Source organism: Equus asinus, chromosome 4, assembly GCF_041296235.1.
Source record: "Equus asinus isolate D_3611 breed Donkey chromosome 4, EquAss-T2T_v2, whole genome shotgun sequence".
Lineage (NCBI taxonomy): Eukaryota > Metazoa > Chordata > Mammalia > Perissodactyla > Equidae > Equus > Equus asinus.
This window is the reverse complement of record NC_091793.1, coordinates 22,047,227-22,075,153: the sequence shown is the minus strand read 5'-3', so window position 1 is coordinate 22,075,153 and position 27,927 is coordinate 22,047,227. Positions and strand designations below refer to the sequence as shown.

General features: G+C 55.5%; 1 protein-coding gene and 1 long non-coding RNA gene across 3 annotated transcripts; one reads left to right on the top strand and one right to left on the bottom strand.

The window, feature by feature from the left end:
- On the bottom strand, nt 1-3,036 carry LOC123289507 (uncharacterized). Of its 2 annotated transcripts, none has more exons than XR_011502583.1 (3): nt 2,948-3,036; nt 1,726-2,008; nt 1-1,335 (listed from the first exon to the last, which is right to left on the bottom strand). It is a non-coding gene; the product is annotated as an uncharacterized lncRNA (long non-coding RNA). The 2 variants fall into 2 exon arrangements; XR_006533572.2 differs by having other exon boundaries at nt 532-1,335; nt 1,726-2,014; nt 2,948-3,035.
- TAB1 (TGF-beta activated kinase 1 (MAP3K7) binding protein 1) lies at nt 2,938-27,927 on the top strand. Its single transcript, XM_014850090.3, has 11 exons — nt 2,938-3,205; nt 15,188-15,324; nt 15,675-15,828; nt 16,910-16,996; nt 17,476-17,614; nt 18,541-18,654; nt 19,282-19,393; nt 21,151-21,295; nt 22,857-23,079; nt 24,375-24,537; nt 26,117-27,927. The coding sequence occupies exons 1-11, from the start codon at nt 3,173-3,175 to the stop codon at nt 26,322-26,324; spliced, it is 1,515 nt and encodes a 504-aa protein (XP_014705576.1). The 5' UTR covers nt 2,938-3,172; the 3' UTR covers nt 26,325-27,927.

The following is a 27,927-nucleotide window of genomic DNA, read 5'->3' as shown; positions in this document are numbered from 1 at the left end:
CTTACTACTGCTGGTTTATTACAAACGACACAAGCAGCCAGATGAAGAAGTACATAGGATAAGTTCTGGTAGGGTCCACAGAGGGCAGAGCTTCTGTCCCCATGGAGTCTGGGGTGCACCACCCTCCTGGCACGTGGACACGTTCACTGACCCAGAAGCTCCCCAAACCCCTTCGTTCAGGGTTGTTATGGAGGTCCTGTTACATGGCGCTGGTGAATGACCCAATTCCCAGCTGCCCTCCTCCCTAGAGGTGGGGGTGCGGAGGCTAAGTGCCACCCGCTAATCCCACGGTGCGTTCCTCTGGCGATCAGCCCCCCGCCGGAAGTTATCCAGGGGCTTCCAGTGACCAGTCACCTCATTAAGAAACTCCAGGATGACCGAAAGGTGCTTGTCAGGAATAACAGAAGATGCTCCTATCACCTCTGTCACTTAGGAAAGTTCAAAACCCTTTCAGAGGCTCTATGCCAGGAACTGGAACAAAGACCAAATATGTTTCTTATTATATCACAACATCACAGAGTCAGAAGACCTGGGTTCCAACCTCGACATTTATTTGTTGAGTGACTGGCTGAACTGGAGTTTCCTGCTTTATAAAATAAGGACAATAGAACACCCATCTCACCAGGTTATGTGTGAATGCCGAAAAAGCATCCAGCAAGTGCCTGGCATACAGGAGGTGCTCAATGTGTGTTTATTATCTTTAAAAAAAATTGAACTGTAGTCTGAATGTAAGAAGCGTCAGCGCCTACCACAGGTCAGGTCCCTCCACGGCACCTCCTCTCATCGTCGTGCTCATTCTGCCAGGTTGATCACACAGAGGATGCGGAGGCTCAGGGAGGGGAGGTGGTTTGTTCAAGGTCACACCGGTGACAGGATACGGGGCAGGGATTGGAGTGGAGTAGGATGGGCTCCAAATCCTAATTCTTTCCAGACTCTTCCTCTACTAATAGACCAACCACCTAGCCCGTCCCACCCCCCTTCATGGCAGAGACTGCTTACAGTCTCCTGGGGCCCAGCTCCCATTCCTTCTTTAGTGACGGAAACTGTTCGTAGCCGGGCATATTGTGGCTCAGTCTGAAGCCTGGGTTTCCTGACCTCCCCTTCAGCTAGATGTGGCCATGGGTTAGGTTACAGCCAATGAGATGTAAGGAGAAATGTCACGAGGAACCTCTGGAGAGCTCCTTAAAAGGGAAGGGAGATTGCTTGCAAGTAAATGTTTGTTAATTAAAAAAAAAAAAAAAAAAGAGGAAGAGAGGTGCCATCTTCCCACCTTCCTGCTGGCTGAACTCAGACAAAATGGCTGGAGCTCAAGCAGTCATCTTGGGCCATGTGGAGCTGTTGGTAGGACAGCAAGATGGTGAGTCAGCATCCTGGTCCTAGACTGCCTCCCCCTCCCCCTTCTGAATCATCAGCTCTTCTCTATGAAGCCTTTCCTTCAGCATTATACTGGCTCAAGTTTCTCCGAACCTAAAAGAAAAACCCTCCCTCAACCCCATGTTCCCTTCCCTTCCTCTTCCAGTCCACCATGGGGGAAGAACCGCCTGTTCTCAAGGTCTCCATTTCCCAGCCATTCATCAACTCACTTCATCTGGGTTTCTGTCCTACCGTCTGCCTGAACTGCCTGGGCCAACGGCCTCCAGACAGCTAAATCTGATGGACTTTCTTTAGCTGCCATCTAACTAAGTCTCTTAAAAGCATCTCACTTGTTGCCCAGGCCCTCCTCACCTTGGGCTCTGTGTCTCTCCAGCGGCTGCTTCCTCAATGTCTTCGCTGGCTCAGTCTCTGCTCTGAGCTCCAGTCCTCTCCAACTAAGGACTGATCTGACTGCCTTTCTCGCATGTCTCAAAAGCACCTCAAACTTGGGGGCCGGCCCCGTGGCCGAGTGGTTAAGTTCGCGCGCTCCACTGCAGTGGCCCAGGGTTTCACCAGTTCGGATCCTGGGCACGGACATGGCACCACTCGTCAGGCCATGTTGAGGTGGCATCCCACATACCACAACTAGAAGGACCTGCAACTAAGATATACAACTAAGTACTGGGGGCATTTGGGGGAGATAAAGCAGAAAAAGAAAAAAAAAGATTGGCAACAGCTGTTAGCTCAGGTGCCAATCTTTAAAAAACATTTTTATAAAGCACCTCAAACTCATCATGTCCAAGCTGAACTCATAATCATTCGCTCCTCCCTCCCCCGAAAACTTGCTGTTCTCGCCAGAAATCTGGGGGAATCTTTGACACATCATCTCATCACCACCCACAACCAATCCATGACCAAGCCCTGACAACTTGGTCTCCTGAATAAAGTCCACCCACTGCCATCAGACAACTCAAACCACTACTATCTCTTGTCTAGAACTAATACGACAGTCCCGTCTCTGCTTCAGACCCCCTAAACATCTGTTTTGTATCCAGTAGTCAAAGGGATCTTTCTACCAATGGGATCATGCCCACGGCTTGCTCAGAAGTCAACAACTTCCCTTTGTCTCCCAGATGAATAGCTCCACTCCTGCCTGGGGCCAGCAAGGTCACAGCGTGACCCATCCCCTTCGTCTCACTCCCCCTCCATCTGTTCCAGCCACAGCGGCCTTCTGTGACACAAATGCTTCTGGAACCCACATACTCCCTCTTCTCGGGCTTCCTAGCCCCGCCTGCCCTTCCCTGTTGCCAGTTAACGCCACACTCCCAGGCCACATCATAAACTTCTCCTCCTAGCACTCAGCACCACTTGAAAAGACTTATGCATGAAAATGTTGTCCTCCCCAATTAAAATGTTAGCTTTTGGAGGACCTGCCTTGCTCGCTGCTTCACCCATAAAGGGCCAGGCACAGTCACCCAAGGAACACTGACTGAGCGAATGAATAATTCACCCTCTCCCTACCCCATCGTGTTCATAATGAATCCTAATCATAAAGATTCAAAACAACTCTAATCCGGGGCTCTAGGAGCCACACCTGAAAGGTATCCTGGACAAAGTACGCAAATATGCGCGAGGAGCAACCACATCAAAAGCCTCCCCTCCATCTCCCAAGAGAGGACGGGCGAAGAGCGCGCCTGCGCACAAGCTACGCCGCGGCCCCCTCCCGCTTCCGTTCCTCCGGGACGGCTTCAGGTCGCTCTAGGCGCCCTTCTCGCCTGCTCTGGCGGGAGGCTAGCGCGCCAGCGGGGGTCCCTCCAAGATGGCGGCGCAGAGGAGGAGCCTGCTGCAGAGTGTGAGCAACCGAGTCGCTCTCCGGGCTGGGGGCCGGGAGCCCGAGGGGACCTGGCGGGTGCAGACGCAGCCCTTCTCCCTCGCGGGTGTGGCCGCCGCCCTCCCCTCACCGGGCCAACCCCGCGTTCCCGAGGCCGGGGGCGCGTGCGGCCCCGCGAGATCCGCGCGTGCGCGCTGCCTGCCGTCCGTCGGGGGTCGGCTCGCGGTGCCCGCGTCCCCGAGCGTCAGGGGCGCGTCGAGGGTGGGCGCGCTCGGAGCCGGAAGGGGCCGTGGCGCGCGGCCGCGGGAGGGCCGGGTGGAGAGCCGGCGGGCGATGAGCGAGATCCGAGCAGCCGCCGCTCGGGTACTGGCTGCCCTGTCCCCGGCTGTGCCAGTGGCTTTACGTTTCTGAGTTTGACTTTCATAACAGCCCCAGGATAGGTGTTGTATAATCGTCCCTGTGTACAGATGAGGAGATCGAGGCACAGGAGGTGGTGGTTTGCCCAAGGCCACACAGTGGCAGAGGCAGTCCAGTTCCAGGAGCCCCCTGAACCTCTGGCTCCACCGAAGGAATGGCTGGAGCGGTGGCGGCCTGGGTTCTGGTGCTGGCTCTGACTCAGTACGCCTCCTCCAGCCTGTTTCCTTAAAGGTGAGAGCCGGCAGTGGGAGCATTGTCTCGAGACTCACTCTTACCCCCAGTCTGGACCCTCATGGGTTTGTCATTGGTGTCTCAAGCCCCTCCATGCTCCTAATGCATGTGCACGTAAATGCACACGCACGTTGGCACCATGGGCCCATTCTGACTTGCCGGGGCAGGATGCGGTCCCCTGGGTCCTCCCCAGACACTGCAGTCTGTTATACTTGTCTGTGGCCTTGTCTCCCTCCTGTATTGGAAAGTGATAGGGACTTGTAATCGACAATGAGAAGTGTCACCAGCACCTACCACCTCTGGGTGCTGGGCATTCAATAAATGTTTGTAAGATAATGAGTAAAGCATTTGTAGCCAGGCCTAGTGCTTGGCTGTGGCCTTACAGAGATGCAGCAGACATTGGTCCTCCTGCCCTGGAGGGTCTTGAAGCATCAGAATTAGAAGGTGGGGGAGTGACCTGCACTGCTGCATACCGATGAGGAGCTTTTTGTAAACTCTGAAATTGCTCTTCCACAACAGCATTTCCCAGGTCTTCTGGTGGGAACAGCTCTCTTCACCTGTACGCCTTTGGCTACCCCTATAGCTGGGCAGGTCAGCCTTGTCGTTGAGTTGATTAGATGGGCCTGGCCCTCTGCTTTGTAAGCTCCCAGAGGGCGCAGCCCCTGCGTAAATGTCCCCATTGTAGTAAACATTCCAGAAACACTGGCTGGATTGTGGCAAATGCTGGAAGTGGTAACTGCTCTAGGCCGACTTGACTTGCTGAGGAGAGTGGCTGCCAGCTTCCCTCCCTTCTAGGTGTGATGGATCCCAAGGGACTCGGGTTAGAAAGACGGTGAGCTTTACCAGCTCCAGAATGTGTTCCTGGGTGGTGGTGGAATCTTTTAAAGATGGGCTAGTTCACTGTCAGCACATAGCATTTGATGGAAGGGTAAGGAGATGGCAGGGATGTCATACAAGGCCCCTCCCAGCCTAACGATGATCAAGACATCCCTGCCCACAGCGTGTCGAAGTGTCCAGGTGGTGTTCGGGGCTTGCTGACCTGCCCTTCACTGTCGTGAGTCTGGTGAGAGGAGCTCACATGCCATCATTCAGCAGATGGCTGTGAGGGCTGCTAGTCTGTGGTTACTGCGCCTGGGGATGCGAAGATAAATAAGGCGGGTCCCACCCTCACTGCGTTTGCAGTCCCGCTTGGGAGAAGGAGCCGCGTACCACAGCACACTGCGTGAGGCGCTCTAGGGTCAGTGTGGAGGGGCTGTGGTTGGCCTGGTTTGGCCGGGTCAGCGGAGGCCTGCAGGAAGCCTGGAGGCTTGCTGACATGGTGCTGGGGCCAGATGGCAGAGCGCTTCGGGGAATGTCATCCCGAGGAGTTTTACCTTTGGTCCCCAGGCTGTGTGGCACCTTAGAAGGTCTTTTGAAGAGAAGAAGAGCTTTTGAAGATGACTTGATGTGTTCACAAGCACTTGGGCCTTCAGGCCTGGACAGCAGGGTCCCGTACGGCCTTGGGCAAGTCACTTAACGTCCCTGAAGCCCGGTTTCCACTACCGAGAGGACTCCCAGGAGTGTGCTTAGTATTAAATGAGCTAACTCGTTAGGCTCCTGGCCTGGTGTGGTCACACTCCAGCTGTGCAGTCCACCTTCAGTTCTGCTGTGATGAACGCCTGCCGTTCATTCCCTCAGTGTCACTGAGCACTCACGATGTGGCAGGCACTGTGCAGGTGCAGGGGACACTGCCCTCCTGGAGCTTATGAATAAAGACAGATTATATACGATATAATAGTATCCATTGGGGCCGGCCTGGTGGCGCAGCGGTTAAGTACACCCGTTCTACTTCGGCAGCCTGGGTTTCGCCGTTTCAGATCCCAGGTGCGGACATGGCACCACTTGGCAAAAGCCATGCTGTGGCAGGCGTCCCACATAGAAAGTAGAGGAAGATGGGCATGGATGTTAGCTCAGGGCCAGTCTTCCTCAGCAAAAAGAGGAGGACTGGCAGCAGTTAGCTCAGGGCTAGTCTTCCTCAAAAATAATAATATCTGTGATATGAGATCAGGTGGTGCTGTGAGGAAGAAGAGTCTGGAATCACGGACAGAATGTTGGAGGGGCCGTTTTAGACAGCAGTGAGGGGAAGACCTCTCAACCTTTGATGAGATGACGTGGGGGGTGTGGGAGGGAGTCTTCCTGTCTATGGGATGCAAAGGCCTGTGGGGAATGTCAGGGAGGCCTGTGTGGCAGGAATGGAGCTCGTCGGGGCAGTGGTAGTCGAGGTCCCAGGGAGCCTTGCGAATGCGGGTGTGGACTTTGGTTCTGTTCTAGGTGTGATGGGAATGTCTCAGGTGGTTTGGAGTGGGGGCCTGATGCAGCCTGCCTTGTGATTGGAGAAGGAAAGGAGCCCTGCATAGAGAAGCGTTTGAGGGGCGCTCCACGTTGTCCGGGCGTGAGAGCCATGGCAGAGGAGTGGTGAGGGGTCCCAGGTTCTGGCTGGGTTTCGAAGGACTGATAGGATTTACCGACAGGTGGAGTGTGGGGTGCGTGACAGGAAGAAGGGTCAAGAAGGACTGCAGAGTTTCAGTTGGAACAACAGCAGTCCCCTTTACATGCTTAGGGAACCCCGGAAGAGGGGTACCTTTGGGGCTGGGAGAATCAAGAGTTTGGTTTGGCCTCTACTACTGTTATGTACTTAAGTATAAAAAGGAAATCAAATTTTTTTAACTTGGACATAGCCTGAGCAATTATATCTGTGAAATCACAGGTGCTGGCTATATATTTTTTCTAATGTACATTAAAGTAATAGGTACCCATTAAAATAAACCATCATTAGGCCGCCACCTACGACCATCTCATATGCTGTCAGAATGGGGTCCAGCTGCTCTGGCGCACAGTAACGCTCCGCAATCATTAGTAGCTTCTTTAAGAGTGTATTAGGACTATATTTGTGATGAAAACATAGAGGACCTTTGATGAAAACCCTAGTGGGAGAGGTGGGGGCCAGGAGTGGAGTGGGTCCCAGAGCAGTGGGGAAGGAAAAGGGGGTCATTCAGAAAGATAGGGATGGCAGGAGGCAGCGGGCGTTGTTAGCTCTTTGGAGAGAAAGAGCTGCTGCCCCCACCCGGAGCCATCTTCCTGGGGGCGTTTTTCTCCCTCTCTGAGCTTCCTTTCTGCCTCTGAGGAATTCGGGTGCTTTCACCACAAAAACACTCGGCCTTTTCATACTATGATTTGATATTCAAGCTGTGGCCTGAACTCGGAACCGGGCTTTGTCCACTTCTGCCCAGGAGTTTAGGATGAATCTCTGTGGGGACTGTTACGGACTCTCTTTGTGTGGCGTGGTCACATATGTATATGAGGGGCTAACGCTTAAATATAGGTGCACAGGGTGTTTGTAATGCCCTTGACGGGTTAAGCGCAATCAGATCACTCTAGAAACTTTTCATCCCGAAATATGAATTTTGGAAACTCCCTCCCACAATCAAGTCAAAATTAGGCTTTTTGAAACAGCCTTCTTTCTTACATATTTCCTGTTAAATGTCTTGTGAGAAATTAACTCGTAACCCATCAAAGAGTGAAGGCGGTCGGCACTCACTCTGTGTGTGTTTACGCGGCTCTGTGATGAGGCTGTGCTGAGCGCCAGACGCCCCCTTCTCAGCTTCCCGGCCGACTCACGACTCACGTTCCCGGGTGCTCAGGCGCCACTTGCTGCTGGTGCTGGCATTTGTGGGCGTGGGAGAAAGTGTGCATCAGCATGGGCAGGGGTGGGGAGGTGGGTGGCTTGTGTGAAGAGAAAGTATATGACCTTTCCGAAAATTCTTCAGAAATGTGGAGGAAAGAAGCAAGAGACTTGGCAGTCTGGTGGGTTTTAATAGACTCAGCCCTGGACGCGTGGTACGGATGATGCCGAGGAAGGTGGAGCGAAGTGGGAGCATATGATGACAGTCCACCTGGCACAGCACTGTGCGTGATGTCCGGGCCACTGCTGAAGTCAGGGAGGACCCACCACTGCCACATTCCCACCCAGGTAGAACCTCCTGGAATTCTCCAGCCACTTGTTATTGAATGTCTGAGTGCTGTGGGGACTGCATTCTAGGCCAGGCCTTCCACTGAAGGAGCACCCATAAATACATGAGAAATGGTCCGTATGTCACTGGGGCTAAGACACTATTAATTATAAGGACGCATGGTTTTATGTACTACTAAGAAAGAAAACTCACTGCTAAGTAACTTGGGACCCACCAACTTCAGAGACACTAAAATGTTGAAAATGTGTCTTTGGATCAGTGAATAACATAGCTAATTAACAATGCCAGGCTGCAACGGGGGAGGTGCCCCAAGGCCAGACGGTGAGTGGCCAGGGAGCTGGGTGCCCACTACGCACGGGGAGCCCCTGGGGGTGGGTGTCTCGGGAAGGGACCCCGTGGCCTTGGGCAGTACCTTGCAGCGTCTGGGACACACGTGGTGAGGTGGTTGGGCGTGGCGTACAAAACTCGCCGTTCCATGAGGAGAGGTGGTATGCCTCCCAGTTCTCGCACAGAGTCTCTGATAAGATCAAGAGGGAGACTTGGTTTGGTCCTAGTGTGTCCTTGACACCTTTCTGAGTCTCGCTGATCTCCCCCCGAGACAGGGCTCCAGCTCACAGCCTGCAGCGGGCCGTAGTTTCAGCTAGAATTCAGTAAGTTTGCTTTGTTTTCGTTTTTTGTTATCTTCAAGATATGGCAAGTAATACTGGTTTTCCACTTATAATACTGGAAAAGTTTACATTCAAAGTGAAATCATTTGAGTAAAAGCAAATGTGGCCATTTAAAGAAGAAACATGAGGTGGATTATTTCTTGAAGGTGGTGAGTGGAGGGTCGAGGTTTGGGAAACAGATGGATTTGACCAAAATTGACTAGGGCCTCGGGGGCGGGTCGCACTGCGGAGGACAGTGGGGGTGGGGTGGGTGGGGGCGGGTGCCTTCTTCTTTATTTTAGTAGCAAGCCAAGTCAAACTGGCTAGGAACTTAATGTTTAAAGAGAGCCCGTGTGAAATAAGTAGAACCGTGCTCACAAGGTCCAGGTATATAAATAGTTGGTCTCTCTTCAAGTGTGTGCTTGTCTCTGCGGCTACACCTCAAGGGTCAGCAGCCTCTTCGTTGGAGGCTCCAGAAATACACTGGGCTCTTCAAGTAGAGCAGACCTTTGCTGGAGGTGTCGCTTCCCTCCTGTGTTCGCTGTGGACACCTCCTGCCAAAAGTGGGTTAGCTTCCCATGCTGTTTGCCCTGGTCACGGTTTTTAAAAAATCATCTGGAACCCTGTATAGAAGGCGTTATCTGTCCAAGATAGACAGCTGAGTGAGATTGTTCATCTGTCAAAAGGTGAGATTCAAAACTGTGTCAACAGGCTGGACGGCGGGGATGAAAGCATTAAGATAGAATCTGACCGATATAAATCTAGGTTTAACAAGACCCTCTGCAGGAGTGTGGTGGGGGGATACTGACTTGATAGCACTTCAGAGGGAAAGACCCTGTTATTTTAGTTGACAGCAAGAAGGAATTTTTATGTGGAGGGTACAGGCCCATCTTTTCTTTAAGTAGATGAAGGCTGTTGATTTTTGTGTGTTGATTTTCTGTCCTGCCACCTTACTGATTTCTCTTATTTGAGTTAGTTTCTCATTAATTCCTTAGGGTTTCCAGGTGCTATCATATCAACTGCAACCAGAGATGACTGTCCTTCATTTTCAGTTCTTATGCCGTCCTTCTTTTCTCTTACCTGATTGCGTGGGCTGACACCTTCAGTCAGTGTTACCTGGTGGAGATAGTGGGCATCCTTGCTGTCTTCCTGATCTTAATGAGAACGCCTCCTGTGTTTCCCCACCAAGGAAGGTGCTGGCGTTAGGACTGCCTAAAGTATACAAATAATGGCATGTTAAGAAAGCGTCCATTGATGGCTGTTTTCTTGAGTGTTTTTTATCAGGAATGGACAAAGACTGTCCGTAAGTAAACAATAGCATTAGAGTCCATACCCAGTGACCAGAACACCAATTGCTAGTTAATAAAATAATATATTTCCAAAATATTATGAGCTCAACATCATGAAAATCAGATTTCAAAAAAAGCACTTAACCTTGTGGACGTATGCAGACACTGGTCATAAAGACTCTGAAGAAACGAGGCGCTGGTTCAGTAGACTGACCACTGTCGCACGCACACACGGTTTTTCTAATTTGGGAGAGCTTGTTGGTCCCACGTCAGCTGGTGTGGCTGCAGGAGTCAGCAGGGCGTCGGCCCACTCCCAACAGCAGCGTCGTGGGCTCCCACCGTGGATGCTTCTAGATGAACTGTTCCAGGGCACCGCACACTGACGTGGCAAGTCCCTCAGTCATCTATTTGAGTTCATTTCCGTCTTTGAGTGGGCCCATAAGTTGCTTGGGTAATATGTATTTTTTCTGGAAAGTATGAATTTCTTGGAACGATGCGAGTCCCTGGAAGCCTGTCCCTGTGCCCTGTGGGCGTGAGATGCTGGCAGGGGGCTGCTGTGATTGCAGTGTTGATGGCGGTCTGCATCGTGGGTGGCACGTTGGTATCGCTCATCTCCTATTAGAGGACGAGTTTGGCCCGTCTTAATCTCATTTTTAATCACAGGATTCTGGAAAGTATGAACGTCTCCTCCCGTGCTTTGAAACAGTTGTGGCACTTCAGGGTGTTGAATATTGGCTTCTTGGCCTGTCTTTTCAGCAGGGGGACATGGGATGCCCCTGAACGGGGAGATGCTTTTGTGCATCTGCCTAATCTTATGCTTAATTCCATTCTAGTTAGAGGCAGGAGACAGACCCTAGAAAGGGAGCTTTTAGAGATTTATTTGCCGGGTTGCCCGAGACCTGTGAGGTCCCTAGCGGTGGAGGCATACGAATCAGATCTGAGACCTAGGGGATGATCAGCAGCAGACCAGTTCCTTGAAAATAATTCATTCCTTGGCAATGGACTCCTTCCAGTGGCCCAGAAGGCCTGACACTGTCCCCTCTTAGGCACACATGCGCAGGCATGTGTACGAACGTGTAGCAGGCCACTTTCCCCTCTGCTCGCTACCGAGGCCGCACTCGCTTTGTCCTGCTTCCTTAAACCTAACACGCTTTTTTTTCTACATCAGGGTCTTTGCACATGCTGTTCCCTCTGCCTGGAAGGCCCCCCCCGCCCACTTTCTGAGATGACCACTGCTCTGGAATCATTCGGGTCGGGCTCAGAGATCACCTCCCCAGAGAGGCCCCTTCTCACCACCTCATCCAAAAGACCCTGCCCGTCATTCTGTCCGTTACCCTGATGTATTTTCACCGTAGCACCGACCCCTGTCTAAAATTGCCTTGTGTATTTATTGTATTACATGCTGGAAGTCTCTCTCTCCCTAGGAAGGAGGCTTCAAATAAGGACCCTCTGTTGTTCTCTCCACCGTGCCCCCAGTGGGGATAATGCCAGGCTGGTGTAAATGCCCAATGAATATGTGTTGAATAGATGGATGTATTAACGGAATATGCTCTGCATAATGTCATACGTGGGTTCCAAAGACTAAAGTTTGCATTTACGTTAAGAGAGACACTTATATTGCTTTAAAATGAGACGAGTCAAGGTTAGAGTTAGAAACAATTTTGTGTTACTGTGAAGCAGTTTTTCTTTTCCTGTAGCTTTGACCTGAAAGTGTTACGTGCCTGGTGTCATCAGAGGCTGAGCGGATTTTCAGCTCTTAATGCTGTTTCTTTTCCGTTAGTATGTTTTGGTCATATTTTCTGTTTTCGAAGGCTGCTATTAGTAGGCATTAGTAGCTTTTTAGCTCATGTGGTGAATTGTGTGAATTTAAAAACAAGTCTTATAAAGAAGACGTAAATAACATAAATAAGTTTAAGGACATACTATGTTGATGGATTGCAAGATTCAACATCGTAAAGATGTCAGATCTCCTCAAATTGATCTATAAATTTAAAACAGTGTTTTTTTTTAAAGATTTTATTTTTTTCCTTTTTCTCCCCAAAGCCCCCCAGTACATAGTTGTATATTCTTCGTTGTGGGTCCTTCTAGTTGTGGTATGTGGGATGCCACCTCAGCGTGGCTTGATGAGCAGTGCCATGTCCGCGCCCAGGATTCAAACCAATGAAAGACTGGGCCGCCTGCAGCAGAGCACGCGAACTTGGCCATGGGGCCAGCCCCAAATTTAAAACAGTTTTGATCAAAACCTCAGCAAGATTTTCTTATAGACAAGGTGATTGTAAAATGTATATGGGAAGGCAAAGGAACTGGAATAGCCAAAACAGTTTTGCAAAAGAATAAAGTTAGAGGCATCACACTACTCGATTTTAATACTCACTATAAAGCTACAGTAACCAAGAGCATGGAATTGGTGGAGGGACAGACACGTAGATCAATGGAAGAGAATAGAGTCCAGAAATAGACCCACGCAAGTATGATCAGTTCATCTGTGACAAGGGTGCAGAAGAAATTCAATGTAGAAAGGATAGTCTTCTCAACGAGTGGTGTTGGAACAATTGGATATCCATATGCAAAAAAAAAAAATTTTACCTAAACCTACTTTATACATAAATTAACTCAAAATGGATCACAGACCTAAATGTAAAATGTAAAACTATCAGAAGCAAACGTAGGAGAAGATCTCTGTGACCTGAACAGAGTTCTTAGACGTGACACCAAAAGCATGAACCCTGAAAGGAAGAAAATGGTACAATGGATTTTGTCAAAACTAAAAACTTTTGCTGTGCAAAAGGCACTATTAAGCAAGTGAAATGACAAGCTACAGACTGGGGAAAAAATTTGTAAATCACATATCCAACAAAGGACTTCTTCTCCTAAGTATATAAAAAACTCAGCAGTTGGCAAATAAGCCAACTCGGATGGCACATAAGCATGTGAAGAGATGTTCACCGTCACTGTTACCATTAGGGAAATGAGAACTAAAGCCTGGATGAGGTCCCCCGGTGACACACCTCTTAGAACGTCTAAATTAAAAAACAAAGAATACCCTGTAGCGGGAGGATGTGGAGCAGCCGGAACTCTTGTGCGTTACCGATGGGCGTGCAGACGGTGCTCTGCTCTGGAAGGGTTTGGCAGGCTCTTGTGAAGTTGAACGGCAGTCTCCTGGGTACTTACCCTAGAGAATGAGACGGTACGTTCACACAGGCACCTGCCCGTGAATGCTTATAGCAGCTCTCTCTATAACTGCCAAGAACTAGGACCAGCCCGTTTGTCCTTCACTGGGTGAGAGGATAAACTGCTCCATCCGTGGGATGGAATGCTGCTCTGCAGTGAAAGGGGACACCCTGTGATGCACGCAACAACCCGGGTGAATCTCGGAGGCAGAGAGTCATCATCATTAATTCGGGTTAACAGTGCTGAGTGAACGAACACAGTCTCAAAAGCTTATGTACTTGAAGACCAGGAGAATGGTGGTGGCTGCCAAGGGCTGGGGGGAGCGTGGGGAGTTGTTTAGCGGGTGTTGAGTTTCAGTTTCACGAGATGAAAACAGTTACGGGGATGGCTAATGGTGACAGTTCACAGCAGCGTGAATGTATTTAATACCGCTGGACTGTACACTTAAAAATGATTAATTATGGTAGTAAATTTTCTGTTATGTGTGTTTTACCACAGTAAAAACGTTGTATGACATTCTTGAAAGGACAACATGGCGTGAGCACAGGTCTGTGTGCCAGGGGTTAGGGGAGGCTGTGGCTGCCGCCAGGCAGCCCGAGAGCGGGTTTGGGCTCCTGGGGCTGTTTTGCTTCTTGGCTGTGACGTGGTTACATAAGTCCCTATGGGAGTTAAAATTCGGAGACCTGCACACCAAAAAACGGCAGTTTTACTATATGTTAATTTAAAAATAAAAGGAAACTCCCACCCCCTGTAGAAGTGCAAAGCTCAGAATAAAGTGCTAGGATAAAGGCAGCATAAAAGCAATTGCCATGAAAAAAAAGCCGTAGAGGTGCTCTCTGTCGGTATGTAAATAAACAGAAGAGGAAATTGGCCACAACAGCTAACCACAGGCTTTTTGCATATCTGATTGCAAAAGCCCTTCGAAGTGGTTTTCACATCCTTTTCTGAGGACTGTTACTGCCAACGTGCAAGAAGTTGTGCACACTGTTTGTGCTTGTTTAGTATTTCAGTAAAGCTTTCAATCCAGACGTTAATTATTCTCCTTGAAATTGAACTGTGATTCTCCCAATTACATGTGGTCCTGGGAAGGCGGGGGGGGGGGGGGGGGGGGGGGGGGGGCGGCGCTGCGGGGAAGGCGGGGGGCTTCAGTGAGAGGCAGGGGGTAGCCCCTGGGCCTTGCGTCAGAGTCATTTCTGGGGCTTTAAAAAATGCAGGTGCTCAGAGTGCACCCTGAGGAGATTCAGGAAATTCGGAATCTGTCTTTGGACTGGGGCCTGGACGTGTGCGTGCGTGCGTGCGTGTGTGTGCGTGTGTGTGTGTGTGTGTGTGTGTGTGTGTGTGTCTCTCCTTGGTGATTTTACCGAACGGCCTGGTTTGAGATCTGTGGGGTGGAATGTGGGAGTCAGCCAGGCAGGAGCAGTGAGGAAGCCAGGTGTAGCAGGAGTACCAGAGGGCTGTCAGGCAAGCCTGCGGAGGGTCTTCCTGAAGGAGGACTTCCTGGAGGTGGTGATTCCTGAGCCGGAGTCCCGAAGGACAGGAGAATTGCTAGACAGGGACAAGGAGGGTGTTCCACTGCGAGGGGGTGGGGGGGGTGGGGCGCTGCAAGCATGTGGTACTGGTGAAGGGTGTGGTGGGGGCCGATGGGAGAGGACACCAGGGTAGAGTGGAGACCAGGGGGTGGAGGCCCCAGTGCCAGGGAGAGTGACTGAGGCTCGCTTGTCAGTCAGTTGGCCGAGGCGCCGTCTTGGGCCGCCTGGATCGGAGTGCTCCTGAGTCTGCACCTGCAGAGCACGTGCCCTGAGCGGCACCTGGATGAGACATTCTGAGGGGGAGCCTGGAAATCTGCGGTTTTAGCCAGTGCCTGAGGGATTGGAGTCAGAGCCACTGCAGTGAGAGGGGGGGAGCCCCCAGTTTTCTCCGAAGAGTTTGCTTCATTTGTGTGTGTCCCCCTCTCATGTTTCGTAACATAGTCGCTCCTGGGGACCTGCTGAGCCTTGCGGTGGGGAATTCTGATCTTCAGGTTGCTAGGGAACAGGTTTATAGACTGGCCATCCAGGCATGCAAACCCTTCTGCAGGTGTCTGTTGATTACAAGTGTCATCGTTTTCCAGAAAGAAGGGGAGCCCTCGGTATGGGGCTCTGGGCCTGCTGGGTTTTTGTTGAGGAAGAAAAAGAAGGTGAGGTGGGGTTTGCCTTAGGGGAGAGAGTGACGCTTCTTGGTCTCCTGGTGTCTCCCCAGGAGCAGCAGCCGAGCTGGACAGATGACCTGCCCCTCTGCCACCTCTCTGGGGTTGGCTCAGCCTCCAACCGCACCTACTCTGCTGACGGCAAGGGCACCGAGAGCCACCCCCCGGAGGACAGCTGGCTCAAGTTCAGGTGAGAGTGCCCACAGTGCTCTCTGGGCATCGGAAGTCGCTTCACAGGCAAGAAAAGGCAGCGGATTTGCACCAGTCTCCCATGGGGTTTGCCAGTGAGATGTGGCCCGTGGGAGGTGGTCTGCTGGTGTCCCTTCCACGTCTAGACCTCAGGGCAGCTCAGGGCCTGTTACACTGGGGGCAGCGGGCATCCCAGAGGTCATGGCCAGAGTGAAGTGATGGTCAGAGTGGGGGGACCCAGGTGGGCACCTGAAGCCACAGCTGCTGTCCTCCCGGTCCCTCCTCCTGCCCCGGGCCCTGGCGTCTCTCCTGGGAGCCGGTCTCAGACCGCCTCCTGCCCTCCCTCTGTAGGAGTGAGAACAACTGCTTCCTGTACGGGGTCTTCAATGGCTACGACGGCACCCGGGTGACCAACTTCGTGGCCCAGCGGCTGTCCGCGGAGCTTCTGCTGGGCCAGCTCAACGCCGAGCACACCGAGGCCGACGTGCGACGCGTTCTGGTGCAGGTACTGGGGCTCCGGCCGCGGACCGCGCCCTGGGAGCATCGTGTCACCCGGGAACTCGGCCCTGCGCTGTGAAGTGCAGGCTTAGCCAGGGCTGGTCTGAGGTTCCTGTCGGCTTGTCTCTGCAGAGGAGCTGACTCTGGGAGCCTCTCCCAGCGGCAGGGGCTCCCCACTTCCCGAGAGTCCGGGACTGGCAGCCAGCAGCAGGCCTTCCCGGTGAGGGGTCAGCTCTGGGGGAGATGCTCCTGGGGAAAGGGAATTAGGGACGGAACCCTGGGCAGAGGGGTGTGGTGGGGGGGCTGGGCCCTGCTAGGAACGAGGTGATTTAGGGGACCCCTTCCTCCAGGTGGGCTTCAGCGCTCAGCCCGAGCTGCTGCAGGCGCCCTGGGCCTGCACCTCACAGCTGCTGCTCATTTGCCGTCTGTTTCTGCTTGCTGCTGCTGCTTTGGGGTTTTTCCTCCTGGCATCTCCTTTTGGAAGTGTCCGGAGGCACTTAGTTCTAGACGGGGAAGATGGGGTCCCGGTCCTTGGAAACAGTGTTCCCAGCCGTTCTCCTGCCTCAGCATCGAGGGCCTCAGCACCCTCTCCGGCCCCAGGGCCCTGTGCCAGTGATTCTCGGCTGGTCCCCTGGGAAAGGCAGCAATGTGACCAGCATCAGACCAGCAGGACGCAGTGATGACACCAGTGGTCACTGATCTAGACTCACTCTGAGCCGTGTGCTGAGTGCCCAGGGGGCGTCATCTCATGCCCCTTCAGAGCGGTGCTCCTCTGCTCAGAGACGACGAGACCGAGGTTGCCCAGCTGAACCCACCCCAGGGGGTCTCACTTCTCACTGCAAGCCTCCTGGCTCGCTGGCCACTCTCAGTGCCCCTTGGAAGGCCCCGGCCCCCAGGCTGAAGTCTTTGTCAGCCGTTGCTCTGCAGGAGCAGCAGCGCCTGGCGAAGCCTTGTGAAGCCCCCATCACGTGAGGACCTGCAGTTAACACAGTTCATTGCTATTAGTAGGGGCGTTTCAGCATCACATGGGAAGGGTGTTTTGAACCGGCCTTTGCCCTGACCCCTCTCCCCGTCCCCTGTCCCTCCAGGCCTTCGATGTGGTGGAGAGGAGCTTCCTGGAGTCCATCGATGATGCGTTGGCTGAGAAGGCGAGCCTCCAGTCCCAGCTGCCGGAGGTAATCTCCCCACGGCCCAGCATTGCTAGGAGCAAGGACTCAGTTTCTTGTTACTCCCAGGCCATTGGCACAGCTGGGCCAGAGCAGCAGGAGTCAGGGGGACAACAGCTCCTGACTGGGGGACGTGGGAAGCTGTGGGTTGCCCTCTGAGGGCCTCACTGGCCCACTGTGGGCAGCTTTACTCTGAGGCTCAGTGTGGCGTGGGCCATGAAGGGTATGAGGAAAGGCCATTCCAGGTCTGTCCTCGACCTGAGTCTGTCCACAGCCTCGTCACCTACCTGTGCATGTCACCCACCAGCACTGTCAGAGCCCACAAGACAAGTGAGGTCACCTCCAGCTTTCTGGAAGAGGCCTCTCGTGGGGCTGCCATGCAGCTTCCATCCTGGCCGGGCCCTCCACTCCTTGCTCTGTGAGGGGGGTGCGTTGGCAAGATGGTCTCCAAGGACCCGCCTGCTCTGACCCCTGCTGATGGCTTGTAGGGTGTCCCCCAGCACCAGCTGCCTCCTCAGTATCAGAAGATCCTCGAAAGACTCAAGACGCTGGAGAGGGAGATTTCAGGAGGGGCCATGGCCGTCGTGGCGGTCCTTCTCAACAACAAGCTCTACGTCGCCAATGTCGGTGAGCTGCCTGCCTGTCCACGGCCGGAGGGCTGAGGGCGAGGTCAGCCTCAGGGTCCATGCGTTCTTGGGGCAGTCTGCTTGCCAGACATGGAAGACTTCCAGCCTGAGTCCCCTGAGGCCGCCGGGTGTTTCCCCGTCCCTCCACAGGAGTGTCTCCATCCCAGGGGAGAGTGTGAAGCGAGGGGGAGGCAGGCGTCCAGGCTTCAGTCCCCACTCTGCCCCGACTGGCTTTCGGCCTGGGCGAGTCATGTCCCCCCGGTCTCTTCAGTGGCTTCCTGTTCTGGGAGAGGTTGTCTGTGTGACTGTGGGAGACGCACTCGGTGCCCCGTGGAGGGCAGCGAGGTGGGCTGGGTGTGGACTGGAGCCTGCGGGCCGGAGGGGTGTTCCGATCTGTGGGCCCCGACAGGGCCGGACCCAGGATGCGCTTACTGTGGGAGCTCTGAAGAGACCCCACTGGTGACGGCCTTCCCTCTCTGCCTCCTTCCCTTAAGATTTCATTATGGAAAATTTTCAAAAATGTATAAAGTCAGAGACAATTGCGTTTAGTGAAGCCGCTGTGCCCATCCCCCGCGTCCACAGTCAGTACCTGGGGGCCAGTCTCTCGGTTCTCCTGCAGCCCTTTGTCCCCACTTGTCAGGAAGCAAACCCAGACATCGCGCCATGTTACCTGTAAATATTTCAGTGTGTCTCCCGAGAGAAAAGGTCTCTTATTAAAATCCTAATCCTAGGATGACACTGGAAAAGTTGGGCCTAATTCCTTACTCTCATCAGCTCTCCCTGAGTGCTGACTCGCCCCCCGGGGCTGGGCCCATTTTCTTGTTCATTTCAAGGATTTCGATGGGTGAGATGCTTTTCTCTGTCCTCTCACGGCCTCCTGTCCTTCCCATGCGCAGTCTTTGCTCAGCCACTCAAATTCTGCTGCAGGTACGAACCGCGCCCTTTTATGCAAATCCACGGTGGACGGGCTGCAGGTGACACAGCTGAACGTGGATCACACCACGGAGAACGAGGATGAGCTCTTCCGCCTCTCGCAGCTGGGTGAGGGGATGTGGACGGGGCTCCGTGCGAGTGGGGAGGCCGACCCGGGCCTCTCCCTGTGCTCCTACTGGTGGCTGGTAGTTGACAGGCTGTGACCTTGGGCTTGGGCCTGGCCTGCCTGGGGTTGAATCCCATCTCAGCCGCTTGCTAGTTGGCGACATCTGGGACTCTCTCAAGTTTTCTGTGAGGATGATAGTAACACTGCCTCAGGGTAGGATTAAAAGAGTTAATGTGTGTAAAATGCTTCCAAGCGTACCTGGCATGTGACAGGTGCTCACTGTTAATTGGTGGAGACTGAGAGGCCAGAGAGGTCCCAAGATTCCAGCTGCCACTTGGCCACTCCCTCCCCAGGTAGCGCCCGGCAGCCCAGCCGTGGGAGCAGCAGAGAGGGGGCCGTACTGGGCAGTGCTTGATCCTGTGTGGAGGAGGGGCTCCGAGTGAGGGGTGGTCTGATGGGGTTGGGGACTGGGGGACTTTGGATTAGCCGCTCTCCAGGGCGCCCAGTGTGACTACATTTCCCGTTCAGTGGGTTCTCGTTGCCTTGCTTCCGTGGGTATGTCTGTACCCCCTTCTTCTTGTTCCTCTTTGTGAACAAGATCTGGGATTGTCGTGTGCTCCCTCTGCCAGGTCTGGACGCAGGAAAGATCAAGCAAGTAGGGATCATCTGCGGGCAGGAGAGCACCAGGCGCATCGGGGATTACAAGGTCAAGTACGGCTACACCGACATCGACCTGCTCAGGTAGGAGGCCGGCCCTGCTGCTCCCGTTTGTTTGTAAGACCAGAGGGCCGGGGCAGAGCAGATTGAGGCTCTAGGGGCAGAACAGGTGCAGCCAAGGTAGAGCCCAAGGGGACTCTTTCTTCCTCCTGAGAGGTTGGTGTGAGGCCCCGAACCCAGCAGGCCAGGAGCTAGGGTCCCGTAGAGCCACGGTGGCAGGCTAGGCTGAGGTCAAGTTGGGGAGCTGGGCCAAAGCCGAGGGCAGCAACGGTGCCACAGGGCCTGGCAGGAGAGGCCAGGGTGGCGTGGGCTGCCTGGCGTGGATGGGGACTGACTGAAGGCCTGTTGGTCAGTGCTGGTGTGGCCGGGGCCAGGGCAGAGGTGCGAGAGGAGTTAGCCCTTCTGGGTGCCCCCTAGTGCTCTTGGCAGCAAATGGGCGATGATACACTTGTGAGCTGTTACTGAGCTGAGCCTGTGCACAGCTCTTCACACATGTCCCCTTACTCAGTCCTCGCTCGGGCCCTCCGAGGTGGGACTGTTATTGTCCCAAAGGCGTTTTCACATGAGGAGGCTGAGACATGGAGAGGTGAGGCGGCCTGCCTGGTCCAGGGTCGGCAGTGGCCGAGGCAGGACTCAAACCCCAGGCAGCCTGAGTGCAGCCCGTGTTCTTAGCCAGCGGCTCAGCTGTGTGAGAATGGTGACTGGGAAAAGGCGCGTGCATCTCTGTGTGTGAGATGCCATCTCGGGTCTGAGAAAGCACATGCTAGAACTCCCTTCTCTCACAAGATTGAGGCTCTTGAGTTTGGAGCCTCTGTCTAATTGGTGGGGCTCTGTTTGCTGTATTAGGAAGGACGTTTGTGGTTTAAAACAATTCCGACAGCAGCGGGGGTGCACAGTGAAAGTCTGCCTTCTGTCCCGAGCCGGGACGCCTTCTCTGGAGGCTGCTAGTTTCTCGTGTGTCCTGCCCCAAGGTTTCTGTGCGTGCGTGTGTGTGTGTGTGTGTGTGTGTGTGTGTGTGTGTGTTGGGGGTGGGGGAGGGGCGGGCATCCTTCCCAAAGCAGCCACAGATGCCATTTAGTGTCCCCAGCCTTCTTCCCAGTGCTCTGCGCCTACTGTTTTCCTCATAGGCGCCTGTCCCTCCCTGCCCGCACACCTGCAGTTGGGGCTGGTGGGGTTCTTGGAAACAGCTAGTGGGATTCCCCTGGTGGCAGAGTCAGCACTCACCTAACCGGCCCTACCGATGGACCCTCAGGATGTTTCCAGACTTCACTCTTCCCGATACTGGTGCCAGGAGCATCCTCTTGTGCTGGCCTCCGTGTGCCCGTGCACATCTTGGAGCTCTGACCGTACTGGCTGTGACAGGACCTCAGGAACCATCCGTGTGCAGACAGGGCGGGTATGGGGGTCTGAGTCGGCTTGGACACTGGTTTTGGAGGAGCCCAGGAGGATGGGCTTTTAAAAGAGAACCCCTCCCTCCTGCCGGACCACCCTCCCCAGGCTCTGTGGACAGGAGATGCAGAAGGGGGCCAGGATGGGACATTTGACCTTTGCCCTCCTGACCCCGGCTGCCTCTTCGCTTTTCTGGCCCTCTGACCTTTGTTTTAGTGGCTGCCCTCAGAAGACAGGTGTGATTTTCTGGTTTTCTCTTCTGTCTGATGCTTTTCCTCTTGTCAGATGTGTGTTTTATTTTACATTCTGGGTGTAGATTTTTCTCCTCAGCGGAACAAATGTCCCCAGGGGCCGTTCCAAGCACAGCTCTCCCCTCCACGCTCTTCCCACAGCGCTGCCAAGTCCAAGCCGATCATCGCGGAACCTGAAATCCACGGTGCGCAGCCCCTGGACGGGGTGACTGGCTTCCTGGTGCTGATGTCCGAGGGGCTGTACAAGGCCCTGGAGGCAGCCCACGGGCCTGGACAGGCCAACCAGGTGAGCTGCGCCGGGCAGAGCACAGCTGAGCAGCCTGCAGGGTGGTGTGCTCCCCTGGGACCAAGCTCGCCCTCCTGCCCAGCTCCAAAGTGCTCAGCGCCCCTGAGGGCTCTGACTCTCAAATGCCGTCTGGGTTCAAAGCTGGGGGAAGAGAAAGCCCAGCACACCAAGGACACCTGCCGCCCGAAGGCTGTGCTCTCCCTGCCTTGAGGCTGTCTCAGTCCCTGGGCCCTGAGCAGGGCCCGAATGAGAGAGAGAGAGAGATGGCGGTGAATTTCCGCAGCACGCCTTGCTCTGGAGACTGTCGGGAAGGGCCTTGGGCCGAGGAGGGGCGCCCAAAGGGGTGTGGCCTGGTACACAGAACACAGGCCATCGAATCCTCCGCACATCCAAGTCCCGCTCCACCACTTCCTTCGCATCCCTGAGCTGCAGATAATTGAGTTCCTTCCTCATCTCTCGGAAGGGTGATCACATCCGCCTCTGGGACTGTGGGGCGGGCCAGGTGTGAAACACTCGGGGCCTTGGTGTCCCCCATCAAACACGGGCAGTGAGCAAGGCTTCGGGGCCGTGCTACAGGGGTGATCTTGGAGGGAGGCTGCCCAGACCAGACCTTGGACCGCTGGGGTGGTCGGATGAGTTCAGGTGTGTTCCCTGTGATTCTCATGGGAGGGTAACCTTTCCTGCTTTGTCCTTTCTGATGCAGAATTAGGAGGAAAGGGCCCTGTGTGCCTGGTCCTGTCCGATGCCTGTGGGCGAGGTGCTCCACCGGGTTTGCCTTATGGTTCCTTCCAGGAGCCTCGTAACAGAGCAGGCGGGGCTCACGGCCACATCAGGTTAGGGGGCTTGGGTCACAGAGTTCAGGGTCTTGCTGAGGTGACATGCTAGTCAGTGATGGAGCTGAGCCCACCCCGGCCGGGCCCAGGTCATGTCCTGTTACCTGCTCCTGCCACCATGAACCGGTGGCCAGCCGTCACGGAGAGGATTCTGTTTGTGTTTTTGATCTTATCGTCACTGTGACTTTATTCTCTTTTCTTTGGTCTTCACGATAGAATTATCCAGTGGCTTCTACTGGCTTCTAGAGTATATCGGACAGTGGACTTCTCTGAGGGCAGGGACCCTGTCTTCATTCTGTATCCCCAATTTCTGACAAAATTGGCTTATCACAGAATACAATGAGTTTGTTCCAGGAAAGGAAGCTTAATGACAACGATGGTTTTTGCAGGGCTTTTAGCCAGCTCGAGACTGCCCTCACGAACCTGCCCTCATGAACCTGCCCTCACGTGCGTTGTTACTTAATCTCCATAATAACAGTGAGGTGGATCTTATCCCCCATTGTATTGGTATGGGAGCCAACAATCAGATCACAAGGTCAGTCCTTTTCTAATGAGAAAGTTCCAGAAGGATTATCCTGAACACCTTGAAAAGCTCGGATTACAGGTTGACTGGTGGGGCTTCCTTCACCTGGTTGGCTGGTGGCCCCAAGTGTCCTGCGTGGACGCTGCAGTTGGGGCCCGCAGTCCTGGGCCCCTTGTCCCTCACCAGGCTTTGTGCCCTGCCCCAGGAGATCGCTGCCATGATTGACACTGAGTTCGCCAAGCAGACTTCCCTGGACTCGGTGGCCCAGGCCGTGGTGGACCGGGTGAAGCGTATCCACGGTGACACCTTTGCCAGCGGCGGGGAGCGGGCCAAGTTCTGCCCAAGGCATGAGGACATGACCCTGCTGGTGAGGAACTTTGGCTACCCACTGGGCGAGCTGAGCCAGCCCACGCCGACCCCAGCCCCAGGTACGTGTGCTGTGCCGACAGTCTGCCGCCTGGGGACGCCTTCCCGGGCCGGGGTGGGCTCAGAGCGGCTGAGGCGATGGCCTTGCTGCCTGGGATGGAGGGGGAGGGGGAGGCCTGGCTTTGAGTATTCTGACCTGGGCTCTCGGAGCTCCGTTTGTCGTCTCCTTTAGTCTGTGAAGTGAGGGTACCACCACCTGCCCTGGCACCTCCCAGGGGCCTGAGTGCAGGGTGCCTGCAGGCTGTGGGCTGCGTCATGGGGACGGTGGCTGAGTGCCAGCACTATACCCACACATTTCCCTTGTCCTCATTAACAACCCAAAGCCAGGTGGCACCCTGCTTTTACAGAAAGGGAAGCTAAGGCTCTAGAAGGAAGAGACCTGGGTGAGATGGTTCATGTGGACAGAAGGTCCCCTGAAGCCTGGCTCTGTCCCCGAACCTTGTCAAGTGTAAGGGGGAGATGTCCACTTTCTGCCTTTTTTTTTTTGAGGAAGATTAGCCCTGAGCTAAATCTGCCACCAATCCTCCTCTTTTTGCTGAGGAAGACTGGCCCTGAGCTAACATCCATGCCCATCTTCCTCTACTTTATATGTGGGATGCCTGCCACAGCATGGCTTGCCAAGTGGTGCCATGTCCACACCCGGGATCCGAACCGGCAAACCCCAGGCCACCAAAGCGAACTTAACCTCTGCGCCACCAGACCAGCCCCAGCTTTCTGCCTTTTTAATTCTGAAGTCAAGTTGCTCAGGAGGAGAGACAGTCGCTCTTTTTTGTGCTGAGAGCTGCTTGGTATCGAGACCCTCCAATCCTGGGCCTGTGTGTCTTGGTCCTTTTTCAGACAAGCAGGCCTTAGTGCTCCGGCCTCCACAGATGGGCCTGTTCTCCAATGGACACCAGGGTCACTGGAGTTTCTCTAGCCCGTTGTTATTGCAGCTGTTTTTGTTGGGCCGGCCTCCAATGGGAGCACACTTGTCCCCTTGGGTTAGAGCGTCGCGGGAAGCCAGGGGGGAGCCTTCGTGAGGCAGTGCAGCACCTCACGCTGCTGCTCAGAGCGCCACCTGTGCTTTGCTGCGAGAGGAGGTCCTGCCTGGCCTGGGAGAGTCTCTGCTTCGGGCACTCCTGAGCTGTCCCCAGGGACAGAGGGCTGAGCTGCGGCTCAGGGAGCCCGGCCACCCTCCCCGCCTGTCCTCTCTGCCCCTCAGACGCCGCCCCCAAGGGCCCTGGAGCAGCCTCTTCCTGCCACCCCAGGGTTCCCCCGCAGCCGCTCCCTCTGGCCCACCACTCTCTTCCCCTCAAAGCCGCAGGAGGACGTGTGTACCCTGTGTCCGTGCCTTACTCCAGCGCCCAGAGCACCAGCAAGACCAGCGTGACCCTGTCCCTCGTCATGCCCTCCCAGGGCCAGCTGGTCAACGGGGCCCACAGCGCTTCCACCCTGGACGAAGCCACTCCCACCCTCACCAAGTAAGCCCTCCGCCAGCCCCAGCCCTGCTCAGGCCGCGTGCTGGACGGCGCCCCTGGGTCTCACCTCTCAGATTGCCCCCTCCGCTCCTGGGGAGGCCCCCAGACGCTGGGGCAGGAAGAGGCGGCATTGCAGGTCCCAGCGGCTCCCTGCAGCTGGACTGGGAGGGCCGGAGGTGCGGGCCAGGGAGGCGAGCCGGCCGGGAGGGTCAGGCGGCTCAGGTTGGCAGCCCTCGGGCCGTATTTTCTTGCGAGTCCTGTGTGTTAGTTTCCAATTAACAGGAAGGTTCCCCTCCTGTTCTTTTGTCTTTTCTCATCTGGGCATGTGTGACGTCGAGTGGCCTTCCCATGCCATCCGTGCTCGAGGGACATTGTTTGGCCTGTACCGGCTTGTCAGAGCTAGTGCTCTGACTAAAATGTCAGATTTTAGCTTTGAAGTGAATTCTCTAGTTTAAGGCAGGGGGAGGAGTGGAGGCAGCAGGGGTTCTGGAGCCTGGGGGTGGGGCGAGCAGGCCCCTTCCCCACGGCAGACCTGCCTGACAGGTCTGCTGTCCAGCCCCCTTCCCTTCTGTGGAATGTACACCCCCACCCCCACCCCCCCACACCACGGGGCCAGGATCTGGTTTCCACATTCCAGCTCTGCACAGAATAATAGGGATGCCACACCCAGCCCATTCAGAGGATGTGGCCAATCGGAAAGGGCACGGAGGGGGGCAGTTGTGCTGTTTCCCTCTGCCTCGCTGGGGCCCTTCTCTTCTCCCTGCCCCCATGCTGCTCCCGCTGCTCCTGCAGCACCACCGAGGCCTGGAGGGGCCTGCCGGGCAGCCGAGTGACGGGCATCCTGAGCGAGCGCAGTAGGGGTGCCTCCCTCCCCTGCGGGCTGCCCAGAGGAAGCCACCAGCTGTGTCCACAAAGTGTGATAGCTGAGGTCCCAGACCAGGCAGGAGAACCAGCCATCCTCTGTGTGTCCAACTCCCTGGGACCCCAGATAGCCCCTTCCCTCTGGCCTGCATCTGGGCATCAGCGGTGCCCCGCCAGCTGGCCCGGTGCTGGGGGTCTGCAGGACGGTGGGCTAGCGGGGAGTTCCTGGCTGGTACGTGCTCTGACGGAGGGTGGGTGCTCAGGGAGCTCTGAGGACTCAAGCTGGTGAGAGAGACGTGGCCAGGAGGGCGTAGGAGGAGGGGCTGCTGGGAGAAGATCCCTCGCCGCCCCCCCCCAGTCGCTGAGGTTTGAATTGGGCTGGACGGGACAGCTGGGAGTAGATGGCCCCAGCGCAGCCCTGCTCCGGGGATGGACGTGCTCTGTGTCGTCCGCAGGAGCCCCCAGCCGTGCGTGGTTGTGCAGCACTGGAACTGAGGGGTCCATTTTATTCGGTTCTACTTCAGTTAAATACCTGCATTTAACTATGGCTTAAAAAATACATGTGACTTTTCGTCTGCCCCTGGGAACATCTGCTCGGGCTGGCTCTTGTAGTCGCCTTTGTCAGAGGCCTGTGGCCCGAGGAGCTGGCCGAAGCAGGGGCCTCTCTGTCCCCAGGCTGGAAGCCAAGGCCCCTGACTGACTCTCCCTGTCATCCCCGCAGCCAGAGCCCGACCCTGACCCTGCAGTCCACCAGCACGCACACCCAGAGCAGCAGCTCCAGCTCGGATGGGGGCCTCTTCCGCTCGCGGCCTGCCCACTCGCTCCCGCCCGGCGAGGACGGCCGCGTCGAGCCCTACGTGGACTTTGCTGAGTTTTACCGCCTCTGGAGTGTGGACCATGGCGAGCAGAGTGTGATGACAGCACCGTAGCCCCAGCCCGGATGCAGCCTGAGCAGGACCTTGCATGGGGACGAGGGGCCAGCTCTGGGGCAGGAGGGGCCGTTTCCTGCCGTATGCCTGCACCGAGGGGCTGCTGGGAGCCCAGTCCTCAGCCAGCACTGTGCTCTCACCCCACAGCTCTCAGAGGCGCCAGCGCAGACTGGAGCCCTGGGATGTACCTTGTCACGCACAGAGGGCTGCAGGCCACTCCCTCAGACAGCCTCAGCCGGGACCATCGCCATTTCTCAGAGCAAGGGACATGGGTGCAGAAGCCGTGCTGGCTGCACCCGCCGAGTGGTAGGGTGAAGAGGCTCCTGCCACCCCACACGCCCCAGGCCCGGCAGCCGCTGCTCTCAGGGCCACCCCTGTCCTGCCACCACCTCCCTTGGAAGAGCCTGCAGCCACTGCCAGCACCCCGTTCACCACTGGGCGTGTCCCCCCTTTCTTGTCCCGCCTCCGGAGCGGAACCCCAGCTGGCGTCTGTGCCTGTGATGCCAGCTCCATCGCCGGCCCCGGCCTGGGCCTGCCCAGGTCATTTTCAGTGGCAGACGTTCGGGAAGACCAGGGAAGTGTCGGGCCTGGGATGGCTGCAGAGGGGCAGCTCAGATGGAAGGGACCGGAGGAACCTGGTCCCGGAGAAGCACTGGCCCTGGAGTCCCCCGCAGGCTGGGCTGGGCCAGGCTGGGATCCCCAGAGCCGGGATCCCCAGAGCCGGGGTGCAGGAAAGGGGGCTGTGCCTGCACGGAGCGGGCCACAGGCCAGGAGCGGGGACTCTGAGTCGGGGTGAGCCTTGCTTTCCCTCCTGGTGCTGGGGTGACCACAGGCCGGGGAGTCACTGAGATGAAGGACCTTCCCCAGCGAGGCTGAGTCTTTGCAACCTCCAAGGTGACAGACAGGTTGTGAGTCAGGCTGGGGGCTCCTGTGAAAGACGGAAGAGAGGGAGGTGCTCCCGAAAGGAAACAGGGTCTCCAAGACCAGCTCTCCGGATAGTCGAGGGCTTTAGTGATGTACACTTTTTACAGACACTGAGGGGCTGGGGCAGGCTGGCCCAGGCCCCGAGTGAGACCATTTCACATGTGCACCCTGCCTGAGTGGGCTGGGGCTGTCGGCCAGATTGCCGCTCCTGATCCCAGAGGACAGAGCAGGAGGCTCACGGTGTGCCCACGGCACAGGGCAGTGTGGAGCACAGCTCGATCCATGGCCTCGCGTCAGTGTCCGAGGCCCCCGGATTCCGCCGCCCCTCCCCAGCCCCCATCCTCCTGCCCACAGGGCCAGCCACGGCTCACCAGGGACTAGCCGCTGTGTGGCCTCCTGTACACTGGGACTCTGAGAAGTCAAAGGCTGGTTCCCAGGGCCCAGGGCTGGTGTCCAAGGGAGGCCGCGGCACGAGCCGAGGACAGTGCGTCTCAGCAGGGCTCCACTCCCTCCACCAGGAGCCCTCTCTGTTCTACGGGTGAGCGGATTGAAATCTGTATCTGAGGCTCGGGAGCAGGGGGAGTTCTCCAGGAATGTCTCCAGGATGCCGTTTGGTCTCTAGAAATAGAATGACTTTTTTACCGCAGTGAAGACGTAATAAATGGTGGTGTTACACGTC

Excerpts from the sequence above, each read along its gene's own strand:
- TAB1 (XM_014850090.3), top strand. The coding sequence starts at position 3,173 with ATGGCGGCGCAGAGGAGGAGCCTGCTGCAGAGT. Across the intron at positions 15,829-16,909 it reads TGCGACGCGTTCTGGTGCAG|GCCTTCGATGTGGTGGAGAG; the intron begins GTACTGGGGCTC and ends CTGTCCCTCCAG. Across the intron at positions 17,615-18,540 it reads GCTCTACGTCGCCAATGTCG|GTACGAACCGCGCCCTTTTA; the intron begins GTGAGCTGCCTG and ends ATTCTGCTGCAG.